The sequence below is a fragment of the Eurytemora carolleeae genome, unplaced genomic scaffold (genome assembly GCF_000591075.1).
Source record: "Eurytemora carolleeae unplaced genomic scaffold, Eaff_2.0 scaffold892, whole genome shotgun sequence".
NCBI classification, from domain to species: domain Eukaryota; kingdom Metazoa; phylum Arthropoda; class Copepoda; order Calanoida; family Temoridae; genus Eurytemora; species Eurytemora carolleeae.
The window spans coordinates 109,679-126,604 of record NW_019396799.1 but is presented as its reverse complement, the minus strand read 5'-3'; the positions used below and the strand labels follow the sequence as shown (position 1 = coordinate 126,604).

Here is a 16,926-nt window from a genome sequence, read left to right as displayed (position 1 = left end):
AGGACACGATGCTTTACACTAATGTTAGGTAACTTTAAATTATGCCAATGGTCTCTTTTAAACTTTTGCCAACCATAATATTTTTTTTCGGCCAAACTGGACGGTTAGGCGAATGATTAAAACTACTTCTTTGTAAAATGATTAATCGTACGTTTTCTTAAAAATATTAATGATCAAAACAAATTTAGGTTTGCAACTTCTCAAGCTGTAATATATCGCTACAAGGAATTAATAAGAGCGAAATAAGATTATCATATAAGGCATGATGTCTTGTGAAATAAATGTATCATAATTTTAAAAAAATGGTTTTAAATGCAAGTTTGTTTTGTAAACAAACACACATTTCGCGAACAGTCCGATTTCTTGGTAAATTGTATGTGTGTGCGCTGGTAATGTTTCTTTGATAATTCATTATTTTTATAATCAATGATGAAAATTGGAAAAATTGACATTAAATGAATTTATTGTGTTGAGACTTACTTTTCATGACGTTAACACACAAAATTGTGTTATTATTAATATGTTCACACTTAGTGTATATCGAAGAAAGGAGGGGTCCATGGTTCATGCGCAACATTTCGCAAAAAATATTTCCGGTTTTGCGCAAATTGCGCAAAAAAAAATAGCGCAAAACCGCGCAAAACTCATTGCGTTTCATGCGCAAAAATAGCGCAAAAGTTCGCAAAAAAAAAATTTGCGCGAAAATAGCGCAAATTTTGCGCAAAAGATTTAGCCATTTCGTGGAAACCCTAGAAAGAATGTATAGGCTTACGTCGAAAAATATTCGATGGTGATTGCTACTGATCTTACTTCTATCTGTTGCGTATATAAGGAGAAAATTGTTAAACCGACTCATACTGAAGAACGTATCGTCAATACAAATTAAGAAAGTTACAAAATTCAAAATACAATTTAATTCCAAACAAATCATTCAGTTATTACAACCTATAATCATAGATTTTTTTTCGACGCATTTGTATAAAGTTGATATTTTATAATATTTTTATATTTTTTATACCCCCTTTCATTTTTCGCGAACACTCCCTTTTACATGCAAATTAAAGAATAATAAATTGATTTTATGTTAGATTTGAATACTTTTGTCTCTTTTATACACAAAAAAGAAAATATTAATAAATATCTTTTTACTATTTTGTCTAGGATATTAAAATTTTCATTTTGCATAAATCAAACAAGAATAGATATCAGATGGTTTAGATGAAAACATAATTTGATATTTATAGTATTTACTTATTTGATGCTATAGGAGGAAAGTCAGTAAGAAAAGATTTAAGTATTTGCCACAATTACTCTGATTTTTTAAAATCCCTATATCTTTGCAACCTAATTTTGTGGACATTAGATATTTTAAACTTTGAATTCTGTTGGATCAAATAATGTAAGTTTGAAATATCAAAGGTTTACACCATCAGGTTAAAAAGACATAGGGGATAGAAAAATAAGTTTGTGGCTAAACTCAATTCCTTTGTGACAATTTAGTCAACATAGGATCTGTACTTTACTAACTGGTAGGGAGATTGTACTGTAATGACTGGTTGTATTGTATACCTGTATATACATCAAGGGAGATTGTATTGTACTGACTGGTTGTATTTTATACTTGTATGTATATGAAGGGAGATTGTATTGTATACCTGTATGTACATAAAGGGGGAGATTGTAATGTACTGACTGGTTGTATTGTATGCCTGTATGTACATGAAGGAAGATTGTACTGTACTGACTGGTTGTATTGTATACCTGTATGTACATGAAGGGGGAGATTGTAATGTACTGACTGGTTGTATTGTATATCTGTATGTACATGAAGGGAGATTGTACTGAACCGACTGGTTGTACTGTATGCCTGTATGTACATGAAGGGAGATTGTAATGTACTGACTGATTGTATTGTATACCTGTATGTACATGAAGGTAGATTGTACTGTACTGACTGGTTGTATTGTATACCTGTATGTACATGAAGGGAGATTGTAATGTACTGACTGGTTGTATTGTATGCCTGAAGGGAGATTGTACTGTACCGACTGGTTGTATTGTATGCCTGTATGTACATGAAGGGAGATTGTAATGTACTGACTGATTGTATTGTATACCTGTATGTACATAAAGGGGGAGATTTACTTTACTAACTGGTTGTATTGTTTACCTGTATGTACATAAAGGGGGAGATTGTACTGTACTGACTGGTTGTATTGTATACCTGTATGTACATGAAGGGAGATTGTACTGTACTGACTGGTTGTATTGTATACTTGTATGTATATGAAGGGAGATTGTATTGTATACCTGTATGTACATAGGGAGATTGTACTGTACTGACTGGTTGTATTGTATACCTGTATGTACATGAAGGGAGATTGTACTGTACTGACTGGTTGTATTGTACACCTGTATGTACATGAAGGGAGATTGTACTGTACTGACTGATTGTATTGTATACCTATATGTACATAAAGGGAGATTGTACTATACTGACTGGTTGTATTTTATACCTGTGTGTACATGAAGGGAGATTGTACTGTACTGACTAGTTATATTGTACACCTGTATGTACATGAAGGGAGATTGTACTAGACTGACTGGTTGTATTGTATACCTGTATGTACATGAAGGGAGATTGTAATGTACTGACTGATTGTATTGTATACCTGTATATACATGAAGGGAGATTGTACTAGACCGACTGGTTGCATTGTATACCTGTAGATAAATGTATGTACATGAAGGGAGATTGTACTGTACTGACTGGTTGTATTGTATACCTGTATATACATGAAGGGAGATTGTACTGTACTGACTGATTTTATTGTATACCTGTATGTACATGAAGGGAGATTGTACTATACTGATTGGTTGTATTGTGTACCTGTATGTACATGAAGGGAGATTGTACTAGACTGTCTGGTTGTATTGTATACCTGTATGTACATGAAGGGAGATTGTACTGTACAGACTGATTGTATTGTATACCTATATGTACATGAAGGGAGATTGTACTATACTGATTGGTTGTATTGTGTACCTGTATGTACATGAAGGGAGATTTTACTAGACTGACTAGTTGTATTGTGTACCTGTATGTACATGAAGGGAGATTGTACTAGACTGACTGATTGTATTTTATACCTGTATGTACATGAAGGGAGATTGTACTGTACTGACTGGTTGTATTTTATGCCTGTATGTACATGAAGGGAGATTGTACTAGACTGTCTGGTTGTATTGTATACCTGTATGTACATGCAGGGAGATTGTACTGTACTGACTGATTGTATTGTAGTATACCTGTATGTACATGAAGGGAGATTGTACTGCACTGACTGATTGTATAGTATACCTGTATGTACATGAAGGGAGATTGTACTAGACTGACCGGCCGGGGAGATGCAGTGGTATTTCCCTGAGTTAAAGAATAATTAAAGAAGAGAATTAAAGACTAAGAAAAAAAAATATAAAAGCAAAACCCTCATAATTGCCCATACGTTTACTCACAATGAATGTGAAAAAAGTTTTTTTTCTACTTTCTTTAGCTTTTTCATTCATATTTGTAGAGCCTTTTTCTATTTATAATGTATTTTTTGCAAACGCGCTCCTAATTTTTTTTTAATTAATCAATTCCTGAATGCTTTCGTTCTGCTGACGATACCAGAAGAGACATGGAATAATCCTCCCCTCCCATTCTCATACCAGACCTAAATATTTTATATATTCTTATACCAGACCTTGATATTTTATATATTCTCATACCAGACCTAGATACTAGATACATTCTTATACCAGCCCTAGATATTAGACATATTCTCATGCCAGACCTAAATTCTAGATACATTCTTATACTAGCCCTAAATATTAGATATATTCTCATACCAGACCTAGATACTAAATACATTCTTATACCAGCTCTAGATATTAGAGACATTCTTATACCCGCCCTAGATATTAGATAAATTCTTATACCAGACCTAGATATTAGAGACATTCTTATACCAGACCTAGGGCCCTCTAGTTCACTACACAAGAATGGATTACTCTAATACTGTAAACAAGCAGAGTCTTAGTCCAACTAATGTATATTTTAGGTTTAATGGTACAGGTTAAATCAATGAACGAAATTGAATCAAATCGTAATACACGTTAACGATAAGGACCAATAGGTTTTCTCAGAAATTAACAAGCCTAGTTACAGATAATGTACACCTTAATATATCTAGGTGTGGTCAGGTTTACAAATATGGGTTTTACTACGATATTTATTACAGGTACTTATAAATAGATTATGAAATCAATTACAGAGTTACTCAGAAAGGATGGCCTTTTATGACGACCTGTAAATATATAAATATATAGACTTTGAAGAAATAACTTAGAGTTCCGCACTCAAATAATTTGATCATTTTTATTTATTATTTGATAAAGAAATAAATAATTTTACAACTGCAGGGCACATAAATTTCACTAGAAGGGGATCACTCATTTGGTGTATAGTCACGTTTTTCCATATTCTGTATTTGTACTGTACAGCATGCTTTAGCTGATTAAATATCGGCCTGGAACTTGAAATGAACTGGAGTTTACAGTAAGGGAATCAAAAATGTAAGAATAAAGACTGAATAATTCTGTGTACTCGTCTCTGAAGTCTTATCCTTTGTTGGTAACATCGTAATTGAAAAAAATATATAATTATTTAGAGAATATACTTACGCTTTAAAGGTATCAGATTCAGCCAGATTGATTTGCTAAAATAATATTAAAATTAGATTTTTTTCAATATTTTTCAAATATTAAAATTTTTTTGCATTCCTTTTGAAAAATATCAGAAAAAAAGAGTTTGTTTAAATTAATGATAGAAGGATAAAATAGTACATATACGGATGAATTATTGTAGAGAATATTACAATTTGAAAGTCTGTCAAATTCAGAATTCACATTTTTCAAGATTTCTCAGATTTTATTTCAAAATTTGATTTCCAAATGTCAAAATAAACGTTGAAACTATTTATCAAGTGATCCATATCTAAAATGTATATTCATACTCTGCTCAACCGATTTTTTGTGTGATATAGACGTGTCTACTCACTACTGTATTATTCTTCTAATGCAAGAAGGGATTTAAAAATCAAATATAATTTAGTTGACACAAATAAAAGAACTAAAGGGATATTTGGTAACTTTATTGAATAATAGCATGAAATGAGAAATAAAAGCAAAGCAGTTTTAAAATATTGACCCTTAACTGGGAGTATCTAAAAGGTTGAAAATGAAATAACATTGATTATTAGTTTTGAAAGGAATGGAACAGTTGGAGCTTCATGATGGTCAGCTCGCAGGTGTCAGCATCTTGGCAGCAAAGGGTTCACATCTAGGCGACGGTCCTGGAGGGTTTGCAGTCTGTAACATGTGTGGTGAGGAACGATTTGCCTCTCATACCACAGGACATGCGACTGTTTTGTGGATTTGGACATCTGGAGGCTTAGACATTGCAGCATTTGTTGCTGAGTAGACATCTGCGGCAGTATGAAGGAGTTAGTTCCTAATCGGAGGTGTTCACATCTCGACGTTCTAAAGCTAACTGACGCTGCTCTCCACAAGTAGAGGCGGTGAAGGGGGGGGGGAGAACATGAGGAGACACATTTCGGAGCGGATATAGTTTAATGTATTGTAAATGTTGCCCGGTCAACTGCGCTGCACATTGGTAATCGTCTTCTTATTTTTTCTTGAATTTGTTACAAATTTACAGTTGTATGATTTTAATAAACTAAACAGAAAACAACATTTTTTTTTAATAATTTTTCTCATTAAATCATCCTTCATTCACTTTCCTTTTCCTTATTTATTTATGCAATTAAACTTGGTTTGATAAGGTATAAATTGGATAAATTGTCTAATCAGAGTTGGAAATTTATCAATGACATAGAAGCCACTGGATTAACACTTTAAGTAAGAACATTAAGTAAGCTCAATGGTTAAACAATGTGTTCATGAGACAATGGGGGGTGAAAAATCCGCATTTTAAACCCGTAGTTTACCCCGATTCAAATTGAATTGCATTCATAAATCTCGGACTCTAAACTGAGGAAATACTAATGTAAAGAGTATTGGCCAATTTCTTATTCATTTAACCATAGGTAAAACTATAGGTCGTATCAATCTATCTACACTGCTCTGGTAAAGCGTAACCATAGTGTGACTATGGTTCTACCTATGGTAGAGCGTCTAAGAAATTGGCCATATATTAACCTGATTGTTATGATACCAGAGTATATATGGGATAGATTGTTGATAGCTGGATACCCTACAGGTCAGGTTAAATGGAGATCCTTTGTCAATATGACGTTCCTTACTTCCCCAAATCTCGGTCAACGAATCTAAATTTAAATATTAAAAGTCAGAAGTTTTATTTTGAATCGTTCATATAGAATACTCCTATAAAGGTCTGCCAACGTAATTTTAAGTGACCCTACATTAATAAAGTAGCATGTCCGATTCACAACAGTACCTTTAAAAGCTTTGTCTGATCCAGAAAGACATAGATCTTTAGGTAATTACTTGAAACTACGTCAGCAGTTTTTTTAGACGATGAAAGTCAAGCATTTTTTTAGCGTTAATTTAAAAGGGGAAAATTACACTTTTCTGGGTTAGAAATTTCATAAATATAACCAGCAATTCATCTATTTCTGGATTAGAAATTCCATAAATATAATTCCAGCAATTCATCTATTTCTGGCTTAGAAATTCCATAAATATAACCAGAAATTCATCTATTTCTGGGTTAGAAATTTAATAAATATAACCAACAATTCATTTATTTCTGGGTTACAAATTCCATAAATATAACAAGCAATTCATTTATTTCTGGATTAGAAATTCCATAAATAAAACCAGCAATTCATCTATTTCTGGGTTATACATGTTCCATAAATATAACCAGCAATTCATCTATTTCTGGTTTAGAAATTCCATAAATATAACCAGTAGTTCATCTATTTCTGGCTTAGAAATTCCATAAATATAACCAGCAATTCATCTATTTCTGGGTTAGAAATTTCATAAATATAACCAGCAATTCATCTATTTCTGGATTACATGTTCCATAAATATAACCAGCAATTCATCTATTTCTGGATTAGAAATTCCATAAATATAACCAGAAGTTCATCTATTTCTGGGTTACAAATTCCATAAATATAGCCAGCAATTCATCTATTTCTGGATTAGAAATTCCATAAATATAGCCAGCAATTCATCTATTTCTGGGTTAGAAATTCCATTAATATAACCATTAGTTCATCTATTTCTGGGTTACAAATTCCATAAATATAGCCAGCAATTCATCTATTTCTGGATTAGAAATTCCATAAATATAACCAGTAATTCATCTACTTCTGGGTTACATGTTCCATAAATATAACCAGCAATTCATCTATTTACCAGGATATAGGGTTGTATGTTATAGGGTCATATGTTACGAAAGAGTTCCAACCGACATTTATACAAAAAAAAACAATTGGAAAGGTCTAACGGTGGCCTCTGGTCTACGTTAACAGAACACCTAGATTTTTATAATGAATATGGATAATTAGGAACATAGTATTGGGTTCATGTGCATTGTGCATTTTAAGGGGCCTCTGATAACAAATAAGTGTCTCTGATGTAGAAATCAACGTTCCGATATGCCACACGTGAAAACTTTTTATAATTTGAATAATCCAAGTTCTCTGATGAAAACTAGGAGAGGTAGGGGCTCCGAAAGCAATCCTAAGGAAATAGGGGAGAAGACGGAGAACGAGAATATAAGTAATCAAATTATAGAATAATGAACAATAATTATATTAATTGAATCCAGCACACTCTAATTTAATAATTAGAAGAGTACATATATCAACACTGATAATATTTTTTACGAAAAAAAAACAAAGTCCGAATTTAATGAATTTGAGCCACGGCTCAAATATGAGATGCGGTTCAAACATGGTTGGTTACACTTGAAATTGTATTTAGTATTTCGAGATTCGAGCCGGCGATCAATTGGAACCGGTTTTTGGCGGATCAGCGACGCGGTTTAAATTCTTTAAATTCAGCCTCAGATAAATCTAATTTTCCTCCTAACACGTGGATACATTAATTAAATTAATCATCAAATAATTTACTAAGTTGTTGAAAAGCTTTGAAAGTTGAATAATCAGTAAAATCAATAGAATATACAAAGTTGACTAATTTGGAATTTAATAATTCAAAGTTCGTGCTGCTAAAACTCCAAATAAATCTATGATTAATGCCTTCTAGGGATTTCCACAATTTACTGGGAGTTTAAACATAACACCTTGAATTATTTAAGATTATACAATAAAATTGATTTAAAGGAACTGCAGACGTGATTTTAAATGACTCTCTGTTGGCACGTCTGATTAAATGTGGTACTCTTAAAAGATAGTTAGATAGATAGATAAAGTGTATTGCTAAAATACATGTATCTGTGTACAGAACGAGTTTACAATTTCAAATTGATAATTATTCTAACAGTACAAGTATAAAGCAATTAGATGGAAAATTGCTCCTGGCGGTTTTGATTATTTTTTCAACCTAATTTCAATAATGATAACAAAACAATTCAATTAAATATCTTTAAGGAGAGCTATTAACTTTGCCTGATCAATAATGTATAAAGAAATCCATAATCTTCTCTTCTAAAATTGAATACTTTCAATTACAGTTTTTCTATAAAGTTGTTAGATAAAAGTTGAAAGGGTAAAGTTGTGAATTGGGTATGGCACTTTAAAAAAAGGTGGCTTCAAATTACAATGACAGTTCGTTTAACCCAGAAAAAAGTGTTGTTTGAAAACATTACTATAATATGCAATTTGAGAAATTTAAAGAAAAAAAGTCTAAAAATACAATGCTCACCTTCTGGAAATAAAAAAGGTTTATATAGTTTTAAAAATGCCGTTACAAAACAATAAAACCATTTGTTTCCAGAACTGCAAGCCTTCTGTCATATTTTACATATTTATTTTCAAGAGAACTTATTTTGATAATATTTACAAGAACTACTTTGGTTTGGAGTGCTTGTAGAAGCGGGGAAAGAAAATTGAAAACTCAATTAGAAAAATTCTTGAATTCTAGAGTTTATATTCATGGAATTCTAGGATTCTAGAGTTTATATGCATGGAATTCTAGGATTCTAGAGTTTACATTCATGGAATTCTAAGATTCTAGAATTAAATAGAAATGTAATTCAAGACACTAGGCTCTTAACCTGATGAACTATAAATGCAAACAATTAACTGTAATTGAGACATAAATCTGTAATTTTTACCCTCTCTGTCTGTAATTAGCAACCTGTAATCCTTTACCCTCTCCGCCTGTAATTACCAACATCTCTGTAATCTTGAATCCTCTCTGCTTGTAATTACCATCGATGTAATCTTTTATCCTCTCTACCTCTATTACCAATAGCTATGTAATCTTGTACCCTCTCTGCCTGTAACAATTTCTCTGTGATCTTGTATACTCTCTGCCTGTAACTACCAACTCTGTAATCCATTACCCTCTCTGCCTGTCATTATAATCTCTGTAATCCTTTATCATCTCTGCCTATAATTACCAACTATGTAATCCTTAACCCTATCTGCCTTTAATTACCAACTTTGTAAGCCTTTATTCTCTCTGCATGTATCTTTTCCGTAATCTTGGATACTCTTTGGTTTTGACTGACCTGATATGTTTAGCTGAAACTGAAGACTGCGGACTGGGTTGGTTGAGATCTGACATTCATATATTCCTAAAAACATGACTATTTAGAAAACAATTACTTAAAATCAATATTCATTTTTTAAATGCATCCACCTTTATTATTCTAAGAAAGGGTGATTGATTTGTGACCTTTTTTAGAAATCAGCTAACCTCCCACCAAAGGTTGCTGTGTTTTCACTTTAAAAAAACATTGCAATGTAAAAAAAATCGAAATCGTCCAGACGGTTACGGAGTGACGAAAAATATTTTGAAAAATTTCATGTTATACATTATTTTCTTGGAAATTTTATGCTGAATTCCAATATAAAAAGCGCTTTGGGTATAAGTTCTTTAATTTCAAATTTGAAATTTTTCAAAACATTTTTTGGGGACTTTCTCTGATATTAAATCGTCAATTCGCAAACGTATTGACGATTTGGAAATTTTTCTTTGAGTGCAAAAATTTTTTAAGTGAAAACGCAGTCTGTTGGGTGGTTGGCTTAATTTCAGTATCAATCACTCTTAATCCTAAGCTTTCATATATTGTGAAAGCTATTATAAAGACATTTCATGGAAAAACTTTTTGCTATGCAGAAGACATTTTAAAGCCAGGACATTTAATAGACGGTATCACTTTAAAGGTAGAACATTATATAGACAGTACACTTTAAAGGTAGTACATTTAATAGACAGTACACTTTAAAGGTAGTACATTTAATAGACAGCACTCTTTAAAGGTAGGACGTTTAATAGACAGTACACTTTAAAGGTAGGACGTTTAATAGACAGTAAACTTTAAAGGCAGGACATTTAATAGCCAGTACACTTTAAAGGCAGAATATTTAATAGACAGGACACTTTAAAGGCAAAACATTTAATAGCCAGTACACTTTAAAGGCAGGACATTTAATAGACAGTACACTTTACAGGCAGGAAGACATTTAATAAACAGTACACTTTAAAGTCAGGGCATATAATATACAGGACACTTTAAAAGCAGGACATTTAATAGACAGTACACTTTAAAGGCAAAACATTTAATAGACATGACACTTTAAAGGCAGGACATTTAATAGCCATACACTTTAAAGGCATAACATTTAATGGACATGACACTTTAGAGGCAGGACATTTAATAGACAGTACACTTTTAAGGCAGGGCATTTAATAAATAGTACACTTTAAAGGCAGGACATTTAATAGACAGTACACTTTACAGGCAGGACATTTAATAGACAGTACACTTTACAGGCAGGACATTTAATAGATAGTACTCTTTAAAGACAGGACATTTAATAGACAGTACACTCTTAAGGCAGGACATTTAATTGACAGGACACTTTAAAGGCAGAACATTTAATAGACATGGTAATTTAAAGGCAGGACATATAATAGACAGAACATTTTAAATCCAGAACATTTCATAGACGGTACCATTAAAAGGCTGGACATTTTATTTACAGAACACTTTAAAGACATGAACATGGTCGTACAAACAAACAACAGACAAACAGTGATTACAACGTTATATATATACAGATACACATACATTAGCCTATACATTAGAGTTCCCGGCGTCAATTAGGTTTTATAAACGTTTAGAAAAAATAAGATTAGGCCTAGAGGATAGAGTTACCACTGTACGCGACCACCTCAGAAGTAAGAGAAAATTTTAAAATTTGTTTTTGGAAAATTCCTCCCTTTTAAGGTAGACAAGTGGTTTCATCTTTGAGACAGTTTAAACTATAAACTCCTGAAACTTCATCAGAATTTATTAAAATATCTATTAAAAAGTTTAAACACAGATGCTTAGATTAAACTTAAATATTCAGGAGCTTAAACATTCTCAGGAAGGTTTCTAAAACTTTAAAGGGACGGAGTTGGTCAATTGATGTACCATACTGCCATGTTCTGCAATCTGATTATCTATCTATCTATCTATCTATCTATCTATCTATCTATCTATCTATCTATCTATCTATCTATCTATCTATCTATCTATCTATCCATCTATCTATCTATCTATCTATCCATATAAACTGATTGATTGGAAGAATGCATCAAGGTATAGTGCTCCAGGAATGGAATATGCCCGGAGCAAGATATTTTAATATCCGAACCCAAAGCTTGATCCAACTCCTGGCTGATAAACAGGTTCTAAAACTTCTAGATCAGATATGTGTTTCATGAAAAATCACTTTTTAGGGTTTCTGTTGAAAACTGGTTATTTCCAGATATTAATTATTATAACTTTGCTTGTTTGTCTATATCAAGATGGAAGTTGGCAAAAATAGATTTCAAGCAATCAATAATTCAGAATAAGGTAAAAAAAAGATTATTTCGCTTTACAGATGATAATTTCCCAAGAAATACAATTTGAGACAAACTTTCTCTTCTTGTATTGCATGTCAATGTGATGATGGGTCGATGATCTTAACTAAACTAGGTAGAAAATTTACAATTTAAACATGAAATTATTTAATTATTGAGTTTGGTATTGAATTCTCCCAGAATCCGGCTCCACTACGGCAGCACGAAATTCGAATCAACGAAAACTATGGATAAGAAAGAATCTGTAAAATCCTTATAAACTTTCTTCTCTAAAGATGGAAGATGAGGGAAGTATCTTGCAGTAATTCTGCCAGGAAAATTACAATTCTCTCTAAATGTTTACTGTATACAGTGTACTTTCTGTAGTATTTACATCAATATTGTACTCTGGATGTTTATTGCATACGTAGTGTAAATTCTGTAATATTTACATCAAGATTGTACTCTGTATGTTTATTGTATACAGTGTACATTCTATTGTATTTACATCAAGATTGCACTCTGTATGTTTATTGTATACAGTGTACATTCTGTAATATTTACATCAAGATTGTACTCTGAATTTTTATTGCATAGAGTCAGTGTACATTCTGTAATATTTACATCAAGATTGTACTCTGAATGTTTATTGTATACAGTGTACATTCTGTAATATTTACATCAAGATTGTACTCTGAATGTTTGTTGTATATAGTGTACATTCTGTAATATTTACATCAAGATTGTACTCTGAATGCGCTCTAATGTAATAAAAAAGGAGAAAATCCTTGCCACCTCCCTAGTAACGTTGTTACTTCATCTTTCGCCAATAATAAGTTACGTCATATGAGGATTTCCAATGCCACGAAGACGACATTTATTTTCATTTTAGCGCATCAAGAGAATCTAACCTTAATAAACGACCTTGATTTCCATACTACCTCTTCAAAATTAGGTCTTTACGTGAAATGGTTTGAGAGTACTGTCGAACATAACGTGACTTAAAGGGACTGTAAGCAAAATTTCGAGTGACCCACCATGCAAAGATGACAATGTCCAATTTACAACGGTACCCATTAAATCTAATCTGATATAAAGGTGGAAGATATCGTTGTTTTTCTAAGGGTTTTAAATGGGGTACCATTAGAAATCAGGCATTGCCATCTTTGCATGGAGGGTCACTTCAAATTATGTTAACAGTACGGCCCTTTAAATCTTTAATAATTTTATTTATACCCTGCCAAGCTAGTCATTTACTCCCTTTATAATCCAGTGCTTATACCCTACCAAGCCAGTCATGCACTCCCTTTATAATCCTGTACTTATGCCCTACCAAGCCAGTTACCCCCTTTAACCTTAAATCTTTTTTAAGTTTATAACTCTTATTTAAACCATACCTAGCTAGCCACTCCCTTTAAACTTAAATCTTTTACAATTTTTATAATCCTGTATTTAAACCATACCTAGCCAGTCGCCCCCTTTAAACTTAAATCTCTTAAAATTTTATAATTCTGTACTTTAACCATACCTAGCTAGTCACTCCCTTTAAACTCAAATCTTTTATAATTTTATAATCCTGTATTTAAACCACACCTAGCCAGTCACCCCCTTTAACTTTATAATCCTGTATTTAAACCACACCTAGCCAGTCACCCCCTTTAACTTTATAATCCTGTATTTTAACCATACCTAGCCCGTCAACCCCTTTAACTTTATAATCCTGTATCTAAACCACACCTAGCCAGTCACCCCCTTTAACTTTAAAATCCTGTATTTTAACCATACCTAGCCCGTCACCCCCTTTAACTTTATAATTCTGTATTTTAACCATACCTAGCCCGTTACCCCCTTTAACTTTATAATTCTGTATTTTAACCATACCTAGCCAGTCACCCCCTTTAACTTTATAATCCTGTATTTAAACCATACCTAGCCAGTCACCCCCTTTAACTTTATAATCCTGTATTTAAACCATACCTAGCCAGTCACCCCCTTTAACTTTATAATCCTGTATTTTAACCATACCTAACCCGTCACCCCCTTTAACTTTATAATCCTGTATTTACACCACACCTAGCCAGTCACTCCCTTTAAACTAAAATTATTTCTGATAATAACCTGCGTCTGATGTATTAGTATCTCTAATCTCTAGAACCCAGTTTTCGGAGCTAGGTTTATGAACAGATGTAAACCTAGATAAAATAAAGTAAAAAAATTAAACCTAATGCGATATCAATGGATAGAGCTCATATAACTTGGATCAAATAGGTTCCGTGAGTTAGGAGGTTTTACTAATGAGATATAAAAGACAGAGTTAATCAGATTTAAATTAGTTCTGTCAATTCAAAATTTTCCACCTCAGGCCTGTTTTTCAGCCATTGCATGAATATTTCCATCCATCATGAATTCGGATAAAAAAAATTATTTTGGGACAATGTTATTCGGTAATTTAAACTCTTTATACAATTATTCATAAATAACAGGACTTCCTCTTTTAATATTTAATTCTGCATTAAACTTTAATAATATTTAATTTAAAGTTAGAATTAAGTTATAAATTTTATTCTTGTGGTTAGGTTCTTAATTATGTAATAGCGTAAACTTCATACAAACCTCACACTTGAACTAAAATATTCATAAACCTACAGTGAGACCGATAAAACTATGCAAAAGGAAGACGACAGTTAGACTCAAGTTTATTTTTTAAATAACCCAATGAGCAATGTAACCAAGCAGTGCAATGCACAAAAGCACATTTAACTACGTTGATCATTTGATGTTTATGAGACAGGTACACCTATTTGCTTTACTTTAAAATATCAAAGATTTCAACATAAGATTGCTGAATGCTGAAATGTAGTCTTCCTTTTTATGGGTTCTACAGTATGGTAAGTTTAGAAAACATCCCATTGAGTAATGTACAATCTATGAGACAATTTCAATTATGATTATGCTCTCTAATCAATACATAATTCATTAAATTTTATCAAACAGCAATACCTATATAAAATATAATTTAAAGTAATTTTAAATATATTTTAGATTTTTTCTTCTTTTACAATTTTAACTGTTGCGTTTTTATTTGAAAGCCGCAATGTTTGCAATTTTTGCTCTAAACATTTTTTTGCTAGTAATTTGAGAAGAAATTTTAAGGAAAGTAGAATAAAATAAATTTCATAATGTTTTTGGTTTACTATAAAAATATTTTTTTTTTACATTGTTAATGTTATCTTATGATTAATTGTTATCATCAAGTATTGGAAGGAAAATCTAAAAGTAAAACTATGTTTCACTACATGCAACCTTTAAATCAATAATGAAACAAAAGTTTTTTATACGTTTATTGGAAATTCTTAAATTCATTTTCGATATATTAAAATCTGCATAAAGAGCAATATTTGGATGAATATTCTCCTGTATCTAGTAGATGAGTATATATATATATGTATATATATCCTAGCTAGTATACCTTGTATCAGGAGTATATGTGTATCCTCCTGTATCTAGTAGATGAGTATATATATATATATATATATATCCTAGCTAGTATACCTTGTATCAGGAGTATATGTGTATCCTCCTGTAGCTAGAAGATGAGTATCTGAATGTCGGACCCATGAAACCTGAAGAAAAATAACTTGAGAGGGGGGGGGGCACTATACATGTACTATTACGCGAATAAAAGTTATAAAGTGGTTAAAACCAAATATTAATTAAAGGGACTGTAAAGGAAAAATGAAATCTAAGAACTTCAGGAGTTGATCCAGACCTATAAGAATTCTATCCATGATGTTCCTGTCTCGAGAAATTGATATAAAACTGTGTTCAATTGGGGGGTTAATTGATTTCAGACAGACATTTGAAACGAAATAATTGCCTTTTTAAAGTTTAATAATATGTTTTGTCATATGACATAGATATTAACTAAACTAAATCAACTAATATTATTATTTAGGGTCGCCATAGGAGAAAAATAAACTTGTATTTTCTGTCAAACATAACCCAATAAAAGAAAAAGTTTCCTGATTTCTATTGCGTGCATTTATACAATCCTAGTTATGTCTTCTTATATAATATAACAAGAGAAAATAAATTGGAATAAAAATATTCTTAAACCAGAAAATAAGAAAAAAGTTATAAGAAAAAGTCTGTAAAATAATGCAGGATTAAAAGCAAAAACAAAAGGATCTATGGGAAAAAACTGATTGGACACTAAAAGCAGAATAAGCAGGAACTTTGAGCAGAAGAATAAAGGGGAGAAATAGGAAAAAAGAACCAAAATGAGTTTTTCCACTTTATAATGGAAGAGATTAGCTCGATTTAAGATTGTCTATTAATATATAAAGTTTGCTTGTCTGTCTTGTTTGTAACGGCTGAAACAATCGGGCCCAAATTGTGTGTGGGACCTCGCATGACCCCAGGGAAGGTTTATTGATTCAAAAGCTTTTTACTTTCGTCATTTAAAAAATGCACGCAAAAAAAATTGAAAATCCGCGAACTTTTTTGTTTGTTATTGTATTTAACTGCAGAAAAAGAGAAGATGCTCACAGATAGAGCCATAACTAAAAGCTTAGTTAAATAAATTTGAATAAAACACTTACCGTATAGTTTGATAGATTACGGATAGTACAGACAAGAAAAGTAGTTTTTCCAATTATTCCTGAAAAATTTAAAATTCTGAAATACTACTGTTCGTTTTTATATACATCATAATTTTAAACCATATAATTTTATATTAATCATCTGTCCATCCAATCCAATATTAAGATTATTATTAAGATCCAATATCTAAGATAGGACCAAGATTTAAGATCCAAGATCTAAGATCGAATATACAAGATCCAAGATTCTAGATTCAAGGTC

At 31.8% G+C, this 16,926-nt stretch overlaps 1 protein-coding gene across 1 annotated transcript in view; it reads right to left on the bottom strand.

Moving 5' to 3' along the window:
• LOC111708798 (lachesin) overlaps positions 1-16,926 on the bottom strand; it is a 50,202-nt gene that overhangs the window by 3,069 nt on the left and 30,207 nt on the right. The window contains exons 4-11 of the mRNA XM_023482292.1: positions 16,665-16,723; positions 15,616-15,686; positions 14,182-14,255; positions 9,737-9,802; positions 6,262-6,389; positions 4,726-4,760; positions 3,643-3,716; positions 3,362-3,424 (exon numbers count right to left, since the gene is read on the bottom strand). Coding sequence (XP_023338060.1) covers positions 3,362-3,424; positions 3,643-3,716; positions 4,726-4,760; positions 6,262-6,389; positions 9,737-9,802; positions 14,182-14,255; positions 15,616-15,686; positions 16,665-16,723 — 570 coding nt within the window. The remainder of the gene's footprint in view (positions 1-3,361; positions 3,425-3,642; positions 3,717-4,725; positions 4,761-6,261; positions 6,390-9,736; positions 9,803-14,181; positions 14,256-15,615; positions 15,687-16,664; positions 16,724-16,926) is intronic.